This window comes from Diplotaxodon limnothrissa, linkage group LG5 (genome assembly GCF_057381915.1).
Source record: "Diplotaxodon limnothrissa isolate DT_005_m linkage group LG5, D_limnothrissa_male_GT1.1, whole genome shotgun sequence".
NCBI classification, from domain to species: domain Eukaryota; kingdom Metazoa; phylum Chordata; class Actinopteri; order Cichliformes; family Cichlidae; genus Diplotaxodon; species Diplotaxodon limnothrissa.
In genome coordinates, this window is record NC_140600.1 from 11,152,860 (window position 1) to 11,174,177 (window position 21,318).

Here is a 21,318-nt window from a genome sequence, read left to right on the forward strand (position 1 = left end):
AGAGTAGTTTCTTTTGTCGTGTTTGCCTTGAGGCAAATTGAATTGAATTTCTGTAAAGCAATGCCTCGTACAGCCCAGTAGTTAAGTAGATACTGATTAAACAAATGATCACCAGATCTCAGTCCAAGTGTATACAATCAGCAGTGCTACTTTTATTGTTATAGTGTAATTTGTCAAGTGGACTAATGTGTCTATAAACTCTACTGCGCAATGAATAGTAAACACTGAATTTGCTTTAAAACATGCCACAAAAGGTTTAGTTCCTCACATTTAATCCAAGTGCATAAAGAAATGTAGTTAAACCTGAGATGATCTCATGGCGCACACAATCATTTCATTCTCCCCTTTGTGTATTAAAATCACACGCTCCTATCTCTTCTCGGTTAAGCCATCTGCACACGTTGTTGTGGAGCAGTTGCACCTTGACTTCTCGGTGTAGTTGAACATTAGTCACATAAAGCATGGTGTGAGTAACACATTTATAACAGAGCGCACTTTCAGACCACAGCCAAGACACTGGTGTGTTTTGGGCATTTTACAGTGGGACCTTTGTGCTTAACCTTTGTGCTATACGAAGACTGAAACACTGTTTGTGCCCAGCTTAGCGACACATTAAACAAATAAACAGCCGTGATTCAATTTTTAGAGCTCTGCCCAGATGACAGCCGAGTTCTTTCTTTTTTGTGACTAAAGCATAAAAAGCTGTTGTTTCAGTTAAACTGTTACTTGTTGAGAAAAATCTCTGTGAAAAATGAATCTAAAATGGAACAGAGGAGTAAGAAGTTATATATATTTTTTAAATTCCATCTGTGTGTAAAGAAGCGTTTACTTATGATTCAACCTAATCTACACTTGTGTTCTGCGGTGCTGTTCGTTCTCCAGATCCACCCTGGACAGAAACCGTGATTGCCAGCGTAATCAGCAAAAGGTGCCAGTATCACAGATGCTGTCTCTCAGCTAATTGCATGAAGACACGGCGGTGCACGAGGCGCAGGTGCTCGCTCTTTTCGTGAAGTGCGGTTTGTCTCCTTGTGTATGCTGGAACTTCTGAGCAAATATTTTCCGAGCTCTGTTGTCTCCCATTTAAACAGCATCGAGGATAAAAGAGACAACAACAAAAAAAAAAAAGGAAATGTGGAAGCAAAGCAGCAATACAGCAAAATACTACTTTATTTATCTGCAAGGCACAGCTGCTCCTCGGGATCATGTTCCAATGTAACTACAGCAGACAAATTTGAGTTTAAAAAACAAAACAAAAAAAATAAAAAACCGTGCTTAGATTCGTTTTATCTCACACTTCAGCAGATATGACTCCATTTTAACCAGCTTAGTGTTACAATATTCACAGTAAGACACACTTATTACGTTGTCTTTGGTTAGAATTTCTGCCACGTCGATGTCAGTTGCAGGTCTGTTACCTCTTTGGAAAGGATTGTTTCAACATCGGAAGGACAAAGGATGAAAAGAAGGAGGGAAAAAAAACGGGCACTGCAGAAAATTAGACAAAGAGAATAAAGCTGAAATTCTCCTACATAAGCCAACATGATTTATTTAGCACAGAGAAACTTTGTAACATTTCCCTCCACTACCCACCACCACTAAAATCCCCGAAGACAAACTAGTGTACACATCTGGCTCTTGGCCATGTTCCCATGCCCGCACTGTCAGCAGGCATTCTGGGATTGGGTTCCTGCACACAGTCTTTGTGTATCCTCTGACTGCCACGAGCGCCAAGCCCCTGAGTCACGTTGGTGACGTCCACCAGTTCCCGCCTCTCGGACAGGGCGGTCACCATGTGTTCCAGCTTGGAGCGGATGGTTGTGTAGTGGTGCTGGCGCTCTTTGGTCAGCTTGCGGAAGCAATCCTTTAAAGTGGTGTCTGGAGCTGCCTGGGTGGGCACGGGCTGTCTGGAAGACACCAAGTGGGGAGAGGTGTCCTGGCTCGGCCCTCTGCTTATTTGAGTAATGATGCTAAGATGCTGCGGGAGCTGCAGGTCGGTCTGGCTTTCAGCCTCCGTCACCGACCGCCTCGTCTGAGTCGACACGTGGCAGGTGCTGGGGGTCTCCGTCTCTTTTTCTGCTTGCTGCTCTGCAGAGAAATGTGGAGTCGTGCTGCCAGCAAGGATCTCCTCCTGAACGTGCTGCCGCTCCATCCACTCGTCGTTTAGAGTCGAAGTGTCAGACTCTGGGCTGGCTTTATGTGGAGATGCGGGGTCACAAGGTAGCTGCAATGCTAGCGTTTGTGGCTTACGGCTGGGCGTGCTTGTCAGACACGCTGGCCTCTCACTACGCAGGTGAGGGGAGGAAGCAACTGAGTGTTTGAGGTGCTCAAAGATGCCGCTGTTGCGGACACTTGGAGGTCCGTGAGTGTTTATGGGTAGAGACTGGGCATATAGGATACGAAACTCCTCGTCAAATTTCTCAGTTATCTGACCAGAAAGCTCAATCAGGTTGCTGCTGTTTAGTTTGCCATCAGTCCAGTTGAACCTGAATTGAATTTTAAGCACATATAGCTGAAGGTAAGAAGCAGACCCAGCAAGACGGATGCATAACTTTACAGTCTAATAAATCAGGAGGGCACGATGGCTAGCGGGCTCTTACCTGTAGGAACCTGTAGCCACTCTGTTTCCATCAACCAGCATGAACCTCTCGTGAACTTTACCCGTAATCCTCGCTCCAGATCTCATGTAATAAGTTGTGCCGGTTATAGTTCGCACCTTCATTTGCTGCAAAGGATTAGAGACATGTTTTGGGGAGGTTTTTGGGATGCCATCTGATGCTCATGTTGTGCACACAGAGCCATGCTTGTCTTAAACGAACCAGCTACATACCCGAAGGTCATCCAGGCGAACGTTGACATTTTTGCACATCTTGAGGAAAGCGGGCACGCACGACTGGTCCAGCAGGATGTAGACAGGGACTCTGCGCTGGGAGCAGGCCTCCTGAAGGTCCTTAAAGATATCCAGGTCTGTCAGGGAGTCTGTAACTATGGCAATCACCTGCAGTGGAAAATTACAGAGGTAATATAATAGAATTCTCTTTTCGGGGGGCCGCAGCCGTGCTCTCGCAGATGTAACACATGATTGTGTTTTCATTATTATCAAATACAAGGCCCTATTCAAACAGAGCCGTGAATCTCTGTCTGACACACTCCCTGTAATGTGTGTGCTGATGAGCTTTCTATTGACTGTGGTCTGTTACCATGGCAATCGGCAGTAACGCTTGGTCAGCAAACAAATGACTTTTATACAGGAGACAAGTAGGTGCACTGTAGGGTTTGCCTCATTTTTCCCCAGCTTTGTTTTGCACCCAGATTTCTCCTTTTTCACGAGGAGGAATGGAATTTGACACGCTGCGGTAAAGGTTGCATGTCGAGGATTAGACACGGACGTTTACATATCTTAGATTTATCGCTTCAAACTGGTGTTTTATCCACACGCAGCTTTGTCATTTGTACCACGCCTTATTTGGATGATGTTTGTGCGCGTGTGTGTGTGCTTTGGGTTGGGGGATGCTTGTTTTCAAGAGGCAGCATAAAAGCAGAGTTAAAATTCATAGAAACTCAGGAATGGGGCCGTTCCTTTGAGATGACCACCAGCAGTGCATGCTCAGTGTGTGCCGTTACAGTCAGTGGCCTTCTTTGTACAATAAAGACATTGTGCAGTGAGTGGTGTAACATTACAAAAGAACAAACAATCTTACAGCTCGACCAGGATTAGAATATTTTTAGAAGGATTGGCCCGGCTGTCGGCACATAACATGCACAACACCACCGTTAAGCTCTAAACCTGGGAGAAAATCCAGTGTTTGAAAACATTTCTAGCGAAAGAGGGAATGGAGATGAGCGAAGCAAGTCGAGGCACATCTGGTACGCAGGTTCTACACAGGCCTGAGGTGCTACAAACTCCCTCTCTCCTCGTGCAGGAATGTCTCTTTTCAAAACCAGAGGCTGTACTGACAGCTCCCGTCAGGAACATCACATTAAATATTCATGCTTTGTTTTTGTTTGTTGCATTTTTTCCCCCCATCCTTTTAAGGTTGGTGATTTCTTCTAATACAGATTTCAAAGCACGAACTTCTAAAATTCTAAGTGATCAAGGGAGTTTCATGTGGACAATGGAGACTTTTTTTTACGTTTTCCCTCCACAAATGATGCAAAAAAGTGTCTGCATATACTGGCTTACTGACTGTGTGGTTGTTGTGGTGGTGATGGGGGGAGATAAAGCCCAGGTGATAAATGTCACCTGACAAAACCAAAATAAAAGTCCTGTTTTAGGATAATAACGCACAAATAAGAGATACTGTAGGAGGACTACTACAAAGGACTGTTTTTTTACACCATTATTTTTGCACAAACTTCAAGTGAATATCACATTTCAGTGTGATACAGGACACGCATTAAAGGACAGTTTATTTTAAGGGCATGCAAAATAGAATGAATGACAGCAGATATGTGCGTGTGCGCGGGCCTGTGCGTACCTCTCTGGCGCTTTTAATCATGCGCCTTGCAGCCTCCTTGCAGCTGTAAATGCATTCGCCGTAGCTGGGCTGGAAGTGCGCCACGGCCCGCGTCACTCCCCGGTAGGAGCCCGCTGTGAAGGCGGGCCATCCGAGCTCCAGGAGCGGCGGCTCCACGTCTGACACCTCTGGGAAATAAGTGACCGAGGAGCAGTCCAGGGTGCTACTGAGCGACCGCTCGAGCGCCTGTTCCTCCCCGTGGAAAGACGAGCACCGCGGTGACACGGCGGCGCTCCTGATCTGTTGGATCTCATCGTCCGACAGAAAGTTGGGGATCCTCTCTCTCACGAGAAAGTCCAGAAAGTTATCAAGACCCCCGGACAGCAGCTCCTCCAGAGCCAGCCGGTGCCTCTCATTGTACACTTCCTGTAGGTTCAGCTCGTCTGTCCCGCGAGGTTTTGGACCAAACCTCAGAGGTGAGTCGTCCAGGCACTGAGACAGGGCCATCGCCGCGTCTCCCGCTTCCTTTTACCTGAATCACACAGCAGCGGGCAGGTAACGCTTTGACCTGCAGGAAGGAAATTTGTATTTTGTTGCTTCCCTCCGTTCGTGCTCGACGTGGATCCGCATTGGCTGCGGGGTGGTTGTCAAACCAGAGCGGCGTCACCAGACTCGCCGAGCCAGGCTGTCAGTGTAATGTAAAGGTTGTCTCATTGGCTCATTTGGAGGAAAACAAGCCTCCTGTACGTCCCTCTGCTACCCTGATCCGGTTACACCGCAGATAGCAGGGATCACCAGAGGTCCCACTCCTACGCTTTTTCGTGATATCGTGTCTCTGAGGATTCATTTAGCTCGTAGTTCAACGTTTGTTTGTTTTTTTTTTTTTTATAAAAACACAGTTTATTAAGAAAATAAAAATGCAGACTCTCTGACTTTAGATGGAAGTAAAAACACAGGAAGCAGTTTACTCATCTGTCTGTCACAGTGAAACTCAAGATTAGGACAATATACCACAATCTATTGAATTATAGTAATATTTCACATAAACTTTAAAGTCTACATATTTATGGAGTGATGCAGTTAAGGGAAAATAATTGCAGAATATATATATTTTTAACCTGACAAGCCGGTATAACCAGAAGAGAAGCAGATCCACTAAGTTCCACCAGATCACAAACCGTCCACTAAAGCAAACAAATACTCTACAGCTCTGAACTCTAAATCAACATGTGTCTTTTAACCTTACAGCACAGCATGCACAAGTTCCTGCACACCGGACCTGCTGGTTGAGTTGTCTTACTTTTTTTTTTTTTTGCGATTCATCTTCTTGATAGATTATCTTTGTTTTTCCTGACTGTAGGCAACGTCTAAACCCAGTGAGGACAAACTGGGAGGGGATAGCTAATCCATGTTCCGTAAATACTGGAGGCACGCATTTGTCCTATATGTTCTGACGCTGTTTTTGTATATACTGTGGGCATCCGGCTGCAGGCACTCCACTTGTTTCATATACACATAACCTAGTTTACACATGCCTAAGAAGTTAGGCTACTGCTATACTTTTAAGTAGACATGTGTCCATATTGTTTGTCCAGTGGATTAGTGGATTTAGAGTGACCTTATCATACTTAATATTACCATGTAAACATGTCCTCATGTATCTTTGATGCCGCTTGTTGATATGCTTTCCATTTTAAGTCACGATTGCTCCCTTTTAGGTATGCTGTTTTACCATGAGCCCTTAAATTCACAGGTTTTCTGTTTAACGGTCGTCCGATTTTTTTTCCTGTGCGCTTTTACGCGCATGAGGCCAACAAGGTCACAAGGGTCACGGCCGTACAAACCCTTTTCCCTTTACATTGCGAATAACTACCACTCCTAGTTTGAATAAAGGGAAATGTGTTCTTCTGTTTCAAGTTAAATGCAGACAAGTCCAATTAGGCTACAGTTACTGTGCGTCTGCGTAAATTGGTGTTATCACTATTATGCTTGTGCGTAACTGTCTATTTTAAGCCGGTGGTCTAATAGGCCTGTGCTTTAAATGACAATTCCCACAACGATTAATATTCATAGTAGCTCTTCAAGAGTTTTTTTTTTTCTAAAGATGACAGCCATGTATTGAAAAAAGCATGTGACCTAATTAGGGTTATCTTTTGGGTGATGAAGCTCAGTGAAACGGGAGATGAATGAACTGTCAAATTCCAAATATACACAATACAAAACATCTGATCGGCCTGCTTTGTATTGTAGCTACTTATGCCATTGCAGCTACTTATAACCCGCGTGTGTTGAATGCACTGCCTTACCCCTATAACGATATACCCAAATGTGCGCTGGGCTCAGTATACGTACCCTCCTCCCCCTTACACACACACACACACACACACACACACACACACACACACACACACACACACACACACACACACACACACACATCCCCATCTCATCCCCGCCCCTCTCCAAAATTTTAGATGAAAGGGCTTTTGGATTTTGGATGACGCTCTGTATCACGTGTTCATAGGAAATACACTCGCTTTAATTTTTTTTGGAGCAGCCTCGTCCTGCACCGCCGACCATAGTTGTTTTGCAGTCTTCATACAGTGTAGCGGAGGGGTGGAAAGGTAATGTAATGTAATGTACCTTGCCGTGGTCACTGACGGGTTCACGCCAGTTCACCGGGTTCACTTGAGGAGAGCTCCCACCCCCAGCTCGCCTCCTCTTCTTCGCAAAGCGCAGCGATCGGAGCTAATCCAATATTATTCATTTATATATTAATGTCGGATTCCATTTTTTACCACCGACGGCTGAGGTAAGGACACATCTTATTCATCCGTAACACGAATACGTCTCACTGGGTGACGAGGTGCGATCTCCAAAGTTGTTTACTGGAATTATGTGTCGCTATTGAATATTGAATTTTCATCTGGTGCTGTAGTGGAGGCAGTTTATATGAAGTCGCCAATGTATAAAATGGCGACAGTAGGTGGAGGAGGGGGGTGGAGGATTTTTTTTGGGAATATTCATAAGGTTATATAGAGTGGCAGATCGCCTTTGGCAAGTCGGCTCCGAGGCGGTGTGTTGCCCCACAGCCTCGTGAATGGAGCGAAACGGGTTAACTCGTCAGTTTGTTACAGTTACAACCACGGATCCTCCGTCGGGCTCAAATTGCGCTCCTTCTCGCGCTATACAATGTGGCGTATGTGCTTATTTTATTGCACAACGCGCTCTGTTTCCCCCACTGTGCTGCGAGTGTGAGTGCTTTTACTTGTGAAAGACTTCTGAACACAGTAGTGTAGCAGGCTTGTCGACTGATTTTTTTTTATGAAAAAGAAAAAGAAAACAGCCTCCGAGTTCATAGATGTTCAAACTGTACGCCAAGTATCAATTTTCACCTATTGATCGCTCACTCGCTGCAAATTTATTTCTGTTGCCAGAGCAGAAAGGTAGGCCTGTATCTCTGTGCAAAGGACTCTTTTTCATTTCCTTCTCTTCCTCCTACCAACATGTGCTGGTGCCCTACACACACTCTCCCTCTCTCTCTCCCTCTCTCGCTCGGTCTCTCTCGCACACACACGATACATGTACAGTAGAGTAAGTAGAGCTTCTCTTTTGGCAGATATTTCGCAAATTGTGCACTATTAATGATCCATTGAAAAAAAAATATATATATATATATATTATATATATATATATATATATATATAATATATAATATATATATATATAATATATAATATATAATATATATATATATATATATATATATATATATATATATATATATATGTGTGTGTGTGTGTGTGTGTGTGTGTGTGTGTGTGTGTGTTAGTGTTCGCTCCTGTAGGGCACATTGTCATTTATCTGCACATAAATATTGACCCAGCTTTGAATGCCATGTGTCTGTCTCTGGCTTTAGGGGAGGGACCTCTGCGCTGACTAATGTTGCCTCTGTGAATCATTTGTGGGTCCAGTGTCCATAGCACAGGAGACAACCCCAAATTATTCAAGCAGTCAGCTAGACAGGCATGGTTCACGGGTAATTTTTGGAATGTATTTTAATTGTTTAACCATGCGAGCTTATTAGAAATGACGTTGGGTCATGGAAATGACTGCGCAACTCTTCTGCCACAGAGGTTTTCCTCAGACAGGAGGTGTTTTTGGGGGCTGTGTGGGGCGCAGTCCAGTCTCCAGTGAACGTTTCTGCACTCCAATAGTTAATTTGCAGGCTGTGTGATGACCAGCAAAAACAAAGGTAAATGAGCTCTCGCTGTGCTGCTCCGGCAGACCGGGTTCAGCTTTGGCCCGGTGAGTTGAGTATGTGTGGAGGTTTTCACTCTAGCAGGACACTTACACCGGGGGAATGTCAATTCCCTTTTGTTGATCCCTGGGAACGGTCTTCCATCTCCCTTCTCGGAACTGCTCTAATGAGGCCAGGCATATTGCCTTTCATCCCGCACTCCCTGCAATTAGGCACAGCTCATAGTTTTCGTCATGGCCACAGCGGAGTGTTTGTATACACAGACACAATGTAGTGGGCCAAGAGTGCCCACTCCCCTCCAAAAAATACAGCATCTCTGCCCATGCCATCCCTCCATATACCTGGCATACTGTACTTTTAAGGATGTGGTGTTCTGAGTTCCAATAGCAGTCGCTGTGGATGTTATGTTTGTGTGTGTGCCTCCCACAGCTTAAAACGAATCCTGTGCCAGAGAATACCAAGGAAGGTCATATGGTCATGATTTGCAGATTTAGCTGACATGGAGTGTATAACATTCCTTGGGTTCGGAGAAGAAAATCAACTATCTAATGCCAACCAGATCTATTTCCAGCCGTTTTATATAAACAAGCATTCATGACAGCGGCATACCTCATGATCCTCACAGAGAATTCTCCAACACACAACGGCGAGTCCTATTTCTCCCACCAAAAAGGTCGGCGTTCAAAGCAGGTTCACTTTTATTTGGGTCTTTCATCCTTTTTGGTTTTGCTTTTGTCAGCGGACCAATGCCGTATCGAAGCCCGGACCGCTCAAAAGGCTCACTAAAACAGCATGCTTGCACAGTTCCAACCAAAAGAAACGTCCGTGCACTGATGGGTGGGAAAAAACCTTGGGGCTAGTGGGGAAAAAGAGCCCCTGCCACTTTTTCTGTCCCATCCAAGAAAGGTTTGGTCAGCAGGAGCTGGCATTTACCAGGCTTTGGCAGTTAGAAGAGGCTGTGATGTCAGCCATTTTAGGATGGACAGTACAATGTGCGGTATGCCGCCATCTTTCTTCCTTTTCTTCTTAAGTTGCCAAATGAATGCCTGTAGTCTTGGCTACAAAACTGAAGAACTTATTCATGAAAAGTGATTTTTAAAAAGATGCATGACTCAGATTTTTTTTTTTTATTTAGTTTTTATTCTCAGCGCACCACCGTTTACTCGTCTGTCATTCATTTGGGTCACGGGTAGAAGGGTTGGCAGAACAATGTAGACATTTCAACAGCGAGCGGTCATATTAACACAAAACAGGGCCGCCCGAAAAAGATGCCGGCAGACAGGCAGAGCGCGTAGGTATGTACTGTCCGCCTCGGTCACCGGGCCTCCGCGCAGATTTAGCAAGATAAAAACAGTGACGGGAGGTCATTTGTGTCCCGTTCAGCTGTGATATTCCTTTCATCGGCCCGTCACACACATGAGAACAGTGCGGCAGAGTTTCTTTTTTTCCCCACAATGTGATTGAGAGGGGGGGGAAAAAGCAAAGTTGTTGCTGCAGACCTCACCCAAAGTTGACTGAAAGAGACTTGAACCATGAATGGAGTTTTCAAAGATGGCTGGCGGGGCATGTGGATTAAGTTTGTCCTGCACCGGATGCAGTCCAAGGAATTCAGCACGCACGCACGCGTGTGTGTGTGTGTCTTGAGGTTGGGTGGGTGTGGATGAGTGACTCTGCTCTGTGTGTGTGTGTGGCATGGTGGGCAAGGGGAAGAGAGGGGTTGCCATGGCGATGTTAACACATGAGTGGCACCACCGACTGGTCTCCCAGTGGACGAGGCTGCAGTCATGGAGGTAAGAGGGGGGGCAGCGTGCGTGAGGAGGAGGAGAAGGACGTGGACGAGCTGGCTGACAACACCTGCGTCTCAGACATTCAGACACTAATACGCACACAAACACACCCATGGAAAGGAAATAATCAGAGCCCACAATGGAGACTGAGACCACACACTGAAACCTCTTCATATGTCTTCGGCTGGACGGGCTGTGGAGAGACCTGTGCGCTCTGTCAGCGTAGTTCTAATGACCCTGATGTCTCTGAATTGTTTTTCAGCACACGTAACGCTGGAGCACGACACTCACGCTGGCACGCACGCACAAAGGTGTCCCCAAAACTGAAAGCTGCCCCTCATTAGATGTCAGGAAGGAGCAGCGCGTCATGACGGACACGAGATACGAGCAGAGGCGGCGGAAACTGAACAGTTCCACAGTCGGCCGCGTAAAGGCTCCCAGCACTGGGTCACGTTTCCCTTATAAATGAGGCGCCATTGTTCCCTATCTCTTCTCTGTGCAAGACAGTAATTGCTCTCTGTCTCTGGCTTATATTTGGGTGTCCAGCTGATCCACTCACATGGCGTTAATCTATTTAATGGACGTTTGGCAGGAAAGATTCCTGCTAAATAGATTTTTTTTGATCATTCAAATGTATCTGTCAGGAGCCCCCCTCCCCCCAAATCCACCCCAACCCCCAGCAGACAGAAAGTCTTTTTTTTTTTTTTTTTTTAACAGATTTTTTTTTTGAAGGAGTCTCTCAAGACAGCCGTGGATCACTGTCACAGCAAATTACACACAAAATAAATGTTGTCATAAGTGCGAGAATTTATTCCTTTTCTTTTTCCTTTTTTTTTAGCTCTCCTGTGACTGTCACACCGAGAGACTCCTTGCCAGTTATTCAGTTCAAAGAGAAAGATTTTTCAGAACGGTGCAGGTGCTAAATGTTGCGGAGGTGAGGTGGGAGTGTGTGAGGACCAAGCGTAGAGAGTTGCGTGCCTACAAGCGTGTCAGCGGGGAGGAATATTGAAACAGCACAGCCTGTCATCATCGTCAGTCATCCTCACACTTCACTCCCAAATGTCTGAGTTCTGTCTTCCTTTGTCCTTCTCCCTCCTCCAGCCTTCGCGTTCTCATTCATGTGAACGGGCGGCACAACACAAACACCAATCTCTGTTCGTGTCAACTGTATGTGACCCAACAATCTGGGAGTGTTTGAATCAGTCATCAGACTGTTTTGAATTAAATTTTAATGTCTAGCAACCACTTTGCAGCCTCGCCTCCCTCTTCCGCTGGCAGCAGCTCGCTGTATATTTGGCATGTTTTTTTTTTGTTTTTTTTTCCCCCTTTTTTTTCGTGTTGTAATATTGTAATTACTGCAGCAGTTTATGAGGTGATGGATGGGAATACATGCTGCTCTCTTTCAACTGTCTTTTTTTTTTGGCATGGAAAAAAAAAGGTGGTAGCACTCACGTGGTTGCCATTTAAAAGTAGACGGGGATATAATTAAATATTAATGAGATGTAAATATAATATTGTTATGGAAATGATGGTGTAAGAGCACATGAGGCTGTAAATCTTTATGCTGCTATTAAATCGGGCGGAACGTATAAACCCCATCAGAATTTAAACCTGGCCTAATCCCATTTGTTTTTTTGGGGGGAGGAAAGAAAAAAAAAGTGTAACGGTGTAAACGTGGTTTTAGTCCAGCGAGCGAGGACTCTCCGTTTCTCCCCCTTTGGAGCGTGGGTGTTCGGAAAAACACGTCTGAGAGCTCTGCCACTTTCCCTCACTTCAGATACAACTCCTCTGGTCAAATGAGATGAAAAGAGTTTCCTCCTCGTGTGCCCCCCCACCCCCACAGAGACGGTGCCACTGCGAGGACATACAACACACCGAGGACAGTGATCGTCTGAGCATTGTCTACCTCGTCGCTGAAACACAAGGCCGGGCTTTTCAGAGGGAACCATTCAATGGCTCCCTGTCTGGGAAGCCCTTGTCTTGTGTCTGCTCACACGTCTCGCTCGCCAGATAAAGCAGCCCATTCTTTAGATAGGTGACCTGATTCTTTATGTAACCTTTCTCAACTTTTGGCTTGTTTCAGGTTTTCTCATACAGGAAGTGAAGTGTTTCTCTCGGGGAGGGGAGAGCGTCTGTACTGGGCCGGCGTCTGTCTCGTCACAGACCGGCATCCCTTGCAGGGGCTGCTACGCCAGTCGCAGCCCACAGCCAAAATTACAGTACCCTCTCCGTGAGTTTAGTTTCAAACACATCCCGGCACATAATGTGCTCTCTGTTGGATCAGCGCAGCGATTGGGGCAGCTCAGACAAACGGAGCCAGCGCTGATTTTTCGCTGAGTTCTATAGCATAGGAACATCTCTCGCACAGATGTTTCGGATGTGCATGACTACATCCCTCTGCTGCATGAAAGCTGACGTCTAAATCCCTCGTTCCGTGGAACAGCCACAGTGAACCCCTTGTCCTCACCAGGGGTTAATCGAGTGTGCCGTCAGAGAATATCATGACCTCTCTGGCGTCAAAACATACAGCACATGCCCGCGTCTGGATCCAGTGAACCGGGATTACTGCATAAGATGCTGGTGACCTAGTTTTTTTTTGTTGTTGTTGTTTGTTTGTTTTGTTTTAATTTTAGTTTTTTCCCTCCTGTCAGAAAGCAGCAGCCATCAGTAGGAATGAAAAAGAGGCAGTTATAAGGAGGACGTCACAGCCTGTCTGGGATCAGTGTGTACTGTTGAGCAGTCATTTGAGGGTTTTAATTCTGGAACAGGTTCATCTTTTATTTACCATCCAGCCAGCCGCGGTGAACGCGCACGTGGATGCAGTAAAATGAAAAGTCTGTGAAAGTGCTCTTCAGTTAGCGCGAGCGCAGCGTGCCAAAAAAATATGTGCTGGAAGTATGTGAAACGATTTCCTTTGTAAGCAGCAAACGGCAGCACGCCGTGCTTGAGGTATGCCGGATTTGAAAGGAAAGCAGGTTTAGGGGGAAATTAATGCGGCTGATGTCGTTCGCAGGGCGATAAGCCTGTGGTAGAAGGTAAAGCTTAAGTGATATAGAAAGATGGTGATTGGATGAGACCCGTTTTCAGCAGCATATCACACATCAGTGCCTCTCCAGTCTCAGAAAAGAATACAGGAGTGAAATACAGAGGCTCTGCGCGTGTGTCAGAAGTTCATTCAGAGGGCAGAGGCTGCGGAGCTGCGCCTCTACTTTGATATTTTTTCATTGGGTTTTTTTTTTGTGTTTAGCACTTACGGCTGGTAAAATGACTCTCAAAACCTCTCTACTGCAAATGCGGACTGCAGTGTGTCTGTCATCTTGTCCTACAAACTTTGTTAAATATTTGCGAGAGAACAGGCACGTTTTATAAAAACGCGAAGAAGGAAGAGGGGAAATGTTGAAGACTGAAGTGACAATCCATATCCATCCATATAATTGGAGTGTAATAGAAAGGGAAAGCCTGTGGAAGTGCACTCAGTGATGTGTGTATCGTGTTTGTATGCATGCACGCATCGCCATGCTGCTGGCTGAACAAATGCAGGATGAGACGGATTGAGCCGCCAGCTTGTATCTAGCTTTGTTTGTAGTAACCTTATGAGAATATTTCAAGTCCTCAACAGTACTGTTGTCAGCTGGCTGCTGCAACACACACCAGACACGCGAGTCACCTAATTTCCATTTCCACATTACATTATGCCCGGAAGGTACGCCGTAACGTGCAATGTAAAACAAATGGCTCACATCCAAGAGTGGACTAATATTGTTCGCTGAATTTAACCTTCATATGTTTGCTGTATAGTAACAAACCAAAGAGGAACAGGGCGGGACGACCTGCGCATGTGACAGTGCCGAAATATAGTGCGGCTCTCCCCTTAAAAAAAAAAAAAATTAAAATCAAAAATCAGCTTTTTAAAAGAATTCTCATTTCTAATCGCACACGCACAATGACAAGGGAATATTTCTGTAAGACACAAATCTGTGCGCATATTTTGCATATTTGTGGTTGCTGAGACAATGTGAAAGAGTCTGTGGGGTTAGATACAGTGAGCACTATCAATTTGCAGTGGAGTGCAGCTCGCTCAGTGGAGTGCAGCTCGCTCAGCGGGTGCGAAAATCACCAGGGACAATATTTATTTAATGATATTAACCCTTTCCCGAATGCAGGAAACGGAGATCTCAGGACTGAAAGGAACCCAGCACCATTATGTTAACACACTACCTTTATCTTTATTTTACCAGCAAGCATCATTTTGATGATGTTTTGTCAATATGGCAAAGCTTTACTAAATACATTTCAGAAGTGTTATCAGCTACAAGAAGGGACGATCGTAAGGCAGCTGTGGGGGGAAAAAACAAATATCAGTGAGATTAGTCATTTCTGACTGCGTGTATTCAAAGTGCGCGTGTGTGTGTTTTACTGTCTGTTAGTGAAGCTCTAAATTCTATTAATATACTCGTTGATGGAATGCTTTCTCATATTTCCTATGCCTTTCGCCTTGATATATTTCATGCTAAATATTTTTCGGCATTTATGAAATCAGCCTAAAATCATTTTAAAAGATGAATAATAACCAATAATTTGTGCATGATCTCTGATCACTTTTAAACAATCTGCCTAGCGAGCGAGATTCATGTTACCTCGTTCTGTACGGCAATTTAAGGTGATCTTCCTCTTTGATTATGATCATAATAAAAAAAATATTTTACAAAAAAAAAGCTCTTGACTCTTTTACTTTGGTGCTGTAATTGCTGATAAATACACTTATCACACTGAATTTCCACCTACACGTATTACCCTGTGTGGAGCTGTTAGCGTCCTCCGCACTGCGCTCACTGTAATATGTAAAAATGTTTCATTCTTTTCATTTGGAAGCATAGACCATATACCTGCTTTTCATCTTTGTCAGGTCTTTATCTTTGATTTGCATGACATTCAAGTTTAATGAATAAATGTAATTATCTCACATTATATTCCTCCGCTTTGCCTCCTCTCGTTGCTTCTTACTCGCTGTTTTTTGCACTTTTTAAAGATGAACGAATCACACCTCTCTCTTCTTTTGTACTCTTTCCTCACAGGTCCCCCGGGAGCTGTTAAACTTGTCCATGTGGCAGGAGTCCTAAAGTGGCAGAAGGCATGAAGCAACACTGTGATATCATAGTGGCTGGTCCATGACACTAAATTCCATTCAACCCTCTCCACTATCCACCCGCCCTCTGTTCTCATCACACCGGACAACCAATCACTCACGCTCCCATTTACACAAAGCTGCACCATGGCCAGCAAGAGGAAATCCACTGTACCCTGCATGATACCATCCAAATCCAAACATGTGCGTGAGGAAATCATACTGGGCTCGCTACCAGAACTCCTACCAACAATCCCAGAAGATAGCATACTCAGCATCTCTGGAGAAGAATCTGGGCATTTCTCTCACAGCTCCTCCAAATCTGAAAGTGGCAGTGAGATGCAGAAAGGAGGCACGTACAGCTGTCTGACTTGCCGTTTCGAGTCCAGAGATCTCAACTACTTTTTGGATCACATGCACAACTGCCACTTAGACTTCAGGGCCCAGCCCACCTTCTACTGCCTGAACTGCGGGGTGTCAGTAGTCCGCTTCGAGGCTCTCGCTCTGCACAACGCCAAGGCCCACCCGAAGATAATGCAGGGCCTCGCTACTGCCTCTCTAGCCGTCAACAAGAGGGATGGCGTAACGACTGTGGAGCAAAGCCTTTTCACGGACAGCGGAGAAGACTACAGAGAATCTGGGATCTCCCTCACCAAAACACCAATTGCAAAGATGATGAAAGCCAAGGGGGAGCACAAAAAGATTGTGGTTTCTCACACTGTGGAGGTACGGAAGATTGACACTGGAAAGGATGTAGACCCCAGCATGCTGACAAATGTGCCTGAACTCCAAAACGGGGCTCTCAGTATTTCTGGTGCCCCAGCTATGCCGAGGACCACTGTCACTCACGTGATTGCGACGACAGTGTCCAACCAAGTCTTTCACCAGCACACTCCCTCCCTTTACTCTCCCCTCTCCTCTGATTCCAATAAAGACCTTCCAAAGGTAATGATCCCCCTCAGCAGCATCCCCACCTACGATGCCGCCATGGACACCAGCAGCTTTCTCAAGACATCCTTTGGCAAGTTTCCCTACCCGACCAAAGCAGAGCTCTGCTACCTAACAGTGGTGTCAGAGTTCCCCGAAGAGCAGATCAAACTGTGGTTTACTGCCCAACGACTCAAGCAGGGCATAAGCTGGTCTCCTGAAGAGATCGAAGAGGCCAGAAGGAAGATGTTCAACACCGTGTTCCAAGGTGGAGCACCCAAGAAGCAACCGACCACACCACGGCACGTCAATCACATCGTAACCCACCACACTGTAACTGCCCATCCAGGCTCAAAAGGACCAAACTTTCAGATGGCCAAAGTTCCATACAGTGGTGTAAAGGCCAGATCTGTCGGAGTCATAGCCACACAGGCCAGCATGTCAACCAACCCCCACATTACCCGGGTCTCGTATTCTACTCCGGTTGTCCCCCCAAAGTTCCCCTCTGTAGTCAGAACTACACAGGTACTGACCAAGAATACTGAACCCACTGTGGAGCCGGAAAAGAGCAACGGCCTGGACATGGCGGGGAGCAGCGGTTGCGTCAGTAGCACCAGCAACATTCGAAGCAGCAGTAGCAGCAGCAGTTGCAGCAGTAGCAGCAGCATCAGCAGCTATTCCAGCAGTAGTAATGGTGTTGACAGTTTCACCAGGAAACCGGTGCACAACAGCGGCCCAGCCAACGGCATCAACAGCATTGCCACTTGCTCTGCCAACATTAGCAATAATGATGAGCACTGTGTTGCTGACACCAACGGCAAACCAAATGTCAAAAGCAACAGTTTACCAATCGGATCGGAAGGTTCAAACAGTAACAAGTGTGAAAAGTCCATTGACAACACCAGCAAATCTAACATCACTTGTAACAATCATGACAGCAGCATCATCAGTGCACAAGAGCCAGCCCACGCCTCGAAGCCCGACGATGATCAAAACAATTACATCCACGTGACCAACAACAGCAGTATTAGCAGTGAATATCCCAGTACTACCTGTAATGACAGTGTCCCTAACCTGAATCATGCCAGCAAATCCCCAACGGAAAGCACCAGCACCACTGTCATTGCAAAAAGCAGCTCATCCATTATTGAAGAAGGTAAAAGCAACAAAGACTTTCCCATCAAAGGCATGTCAATCTTACAGCAGCTCATTAAGGAGGAGGACGCATTTGCCGGGGACAAAAGCTGCCCCGAGCTCAAGCTTGACCCCATCAAGATCAACTTCAAGAGGCTGAAGATGACTGAACCAGAGGCTACATCAGAGAATGCGCATCAAGAACACAAGTCCGAAACTGCGGAGGGGTCGGCTTGTCAGGCGTCTTTTTCTCCCCCCTGGGGCCACAAGACCCCGCAGCAGTTGCACATCCTCCGGCAGGTTTTCTCCAACACCCGCTGGCCCAGCAGCCAGCAGTACGAGGAGCTAAGCATCCAGACGGGCCTTCCCAAGTCAGAGGTGGTGCGCTGGTTCAGCGACAGCCGGTACAGCCACAAGAACGGGCAGCTGAAGTGGTTGGAGAATTACCAGCGGCCGCCCGCGGAGTCGGAGGATGCGAGGGGTCGCAGAGATGCAGAGCTCGAGCCACCCAAGGATGCTCCGGCGGCCAAAAAGAAACTTGCTGAGCAAGACATGAACAAGCACCTTGAAGGAGAAGCAGGACTGAACTCAGGTCAGCGGGTTGTGTGGCAGGATTCATACTCACCGCTGATGGGCCTGATGGGATCCGAGGGGAGCGGCGAGCGAGGCCAGCGCGACGAATTGGGGCAGCCGGGAGCTTTGCAGGATCTCTGGTCAGAGCGAGCGGAGGACCACCAGCAGCCAGTGGCTAGTCAGTCACTCATTGAACAACAGACTGATTCCAATCAGGCCAGGTATTTGAGTCACAGCAATCCTTTTTGCACACCACTGAAACACACATTTCACTCACAGTGCCTTGTGATATTTTACAAGCTCGATGCTATTTATCAATCAAGAAAACAAAAACAACGTAAGGCAGGTGGAGTGATGAAAGGGTGACAGCTTGTTGTTTGTAGTGACTGCTGCGTGATGTACAGTAAAAAGAAAGCAGGAGAAGCGGGTACAAGTACTCATGCTGTGTAGCTTATTCAGGCAATCAAAGGTCTGTGTTTAAGAAGCTATTTTTAGATAAGTAGGAGTCTGGCCCGCTGAATTATAGATTGAGAGCGCATGCTAACATATGTGAATAAATCATGACAATTGCCTTTGGTGAGTTAGATTTCCGAGAGGCAAGACAAGCCATACGCAGGCGTCTTTTTACTGTGCTACCCCCCACCCCAAAAAAAGCCCTTCAATTTTACAACACACTGCAGCAGTGCCATGCAACCAGAATGATCCAATCGCATCCTCACAGTTTGTGTATGTTTTGTTTGCCTGTCTGTCTGCGTGTGCTGCTTAGCAGGGATCGCCTGAGGATGGAGATGCTGGAGGTGTGATGAAGCAGGCCTGCTCTCGCCAGAGGACCATGATGTTCAAAAGCTGGCTCGCTCCCCTGGCCGTGGTCTTAACACAAAAGGAAAAAAAAAGAGAAAAAAAGAGTGTTCATAATGACAGCAGATGTGATTGTAGCTGGACCGTTGGACTCTGACTGTAACTGTGAATACCCCCCACCCCTCCTTCTCCTCCGCCTCCTCCTCCTCTTCTTCTTCTTCCATCTGCCATCACTTCCTGCCATCGTCAAAAGAAAGAACTTCTCACCTTTGAGTCCTGTGATGTTTAAGCCTTTCATGCTTCTTTGTGGTTGTGTGGGGAGGGTGCACAATGAGGTCAGTACGAGGGATCAAAGACAAGAAAGAGAAAAGACGCACACTGACTGGAAAACTGACTTGAATGAGCGAAGATAGGGTAGGATAGGGCCGAGAGATATTGTTCTGGGGTCAGAGGGAGAAATATATATATATGATTGAAACTGCACTATAAAAGAGGGTTTGTACTGACTGGACAAACAAATGATGTGTCAAGGATATGTTATTGTTGGCTTTGTGATATTTTTTACTTTTTTAGCAACCAGTACTTCTGCACTGCCTTGAATTTTACTTTTTTTCTCCTTTATTTGGTTTTTCAATTCTATTTACTCTTCTATAGTCACTGTAAGTCCAGATGCAATCAAACATGTTTTATTTAGATCTGTATAAATGTTGGTGATCACTTTTTGCAGTTCAGCTACACGCAAGAGACTATATACAATGCACTAATGAAGACAGCAATGCTAAAAAAAAAAAAAAGAATCACACTGCTCCACAGTAAAGGTATTGACTGCTCCGTCAAGATCAATACACTACACTGCCCTGCAAACTGAACAGAGAGAAGCCTGTCACGCTAACGTTGCCTTACTCAGCTCTGTCCATGTGTTTATATGACCTGTCTGTCCATCACCTTGCTTTCCAGCTACTGTGCTGTCCAGAAGAGAAGAAGAAAAAAGATTTAAAAAAAAAAAAAAAAGATAAAACATGCCAGTGCATTGATGGTCACTGTTGGTCTATATCTGTGAAACAATCTTGTGCTGCTTTCTGTACACTTGGAGATGTTTAACTTTAAGCTGTAATTGTATCAAATATTGTTACTGGCAAAATGTTGTTTAAAGCAAAATTATCAATTTGATCCCTAGACACTGACAGAGTGAGATATTGTGCTAGCTAGAGAGCCAAATGAGGAGATCTTTGCTCTCCTCTGAATTTTCTTGTTTATATGAACATACAGTCACTACATGAATCCTACTAAGCTGCATCTTTGTCAAGCTGCTAATAGCTAAGAACGGTGCTATACCATCCAAAGTGAAATTGGAGGTTCATCTCCTACCAGCAGTGTATGCACTTGTGTCGAATGTTACAAATTTATTTTGGTTTGAGATAAATGGAATCTGGACTTACGGTGTTATGATGACTTAAACTTTTATGAAATAGTCTGATCATAAAGCACTGTTGTATCATCCTTTCTACACTTCTGAATCTTTACAGAATAAACTGAATACTCACCAAGCAGAACAGGCTCCTTTTTTCCCCCCACCTCTTTTGTTCGGCACCTTGTGTTAGGGGTGAATATGAATCATGTGGTGTTAGTCAAATTATTCAGTGTGATGAATGTTCAAGCAGCATGCAATGTGCTAGGACTGGAGAAATGCACACAGCCTCACCTGCTGGCGAGCAGCTGACAATACAGTTTGTGCCAGAGATAAGGGGGCGGCAGGCAACACCCAAACATCTCTATATCTGTAGTGTAGTCCTCCTACATCACATTCAGGGGGAAGCCTTCCAGTTTTTATTTTTGTAACCCTTTTTTTGCCCACATGAATTTAATAACACCAGCTTGTTTTCCAGCTTAAAGTATTTCAGAGCTCTGTTGATTCAGTTCTCAGGGCTGTTCATGGATATAGGAATAAAATTTAGAGCTCATGCTTGCTCTCCCATTACAGGAAATAAAGTTGTGTTTAAGAATGCTGTAAATCAGGCAAGAGAGCCACGGTGGCTAAAGCTCCAAACCCAACAGGCATCCGTTAAGCTGGGGGGGGGGGGGGGGGGGGGCCTCTGATCAGGGAGGGGGAAAATATATGCATCCATCCAGCCACTGTCTTTAGTTTATCCTTGTCAGGGTTGCAGGGGAAGGCTGGAGCCCATCCCAGCTGTCTTAGGGCGAGAGGCAGGGTACACCCCGGACAGGTCACTAGTCTGTTGCAGGGCTACACTTAGA

General features: G+C 45.6%; 2 protein-coding genes across 3 annotated transcripts; one reads left to right on the forward strand and one right to left on the reverse strand.

The window, feature by feature from the left end:
• Positions 1-1,618: 1,618 nt before the first annotated feature.
• On the reverse strand, positions 1,619-4,964 carry sack1d (scaffolding CK1 anchoring protein D). The gene is made up of 4 exons (XM_085353820.1): positions 4,479-4,964; positions 2,831-2,998; positions 2,601-2,725; positions 1,619-2,486 (listed from the first exon to the last, which is right to left on the reverse strand). Exons 1-4 carry the CDS (start codon positions 4,962-4,964, stop codon positions 1,619-1,621), a joined length of 1,647 nt encoding a protein of 548 aa, XP_085209946.1.
• Positions 4,965-7,008: 2,044 nt separating this feature from the next.
• Positions 7,009-20,605, forward strand: zhx3a (zinc fingers and homeoboxes 3a). 2 transcript variants are annotated; one of them, XM_085353033.1, is made up of 3 exons: positions 7,009-7,269; positions 15,581-18,485; positions 19,031-20,605. In XM_085353033.1, exons 2-3 carry the CDS (start codon positions 15,778-15,780, stop codon positions 19,065-19,067), a joined length of 2,745 nt encoding a protein of 914 aa, XP_085209159.1. In that variant the 5' UTR covers positions 7,009-7,269; positions 15,581-15,777; the 3' UTR covers positions 19,068-20,605. The 2 variants fall into 2 exon arrangements, with proteins under 2 accessions (XP_085209159.1, XP_085209160.1); XM_085353034.1 differs by having other exon boundaries at positions 19,034-20,605.
• Positions 20,606-21,318: the final 713 nt, after the last annotated feature.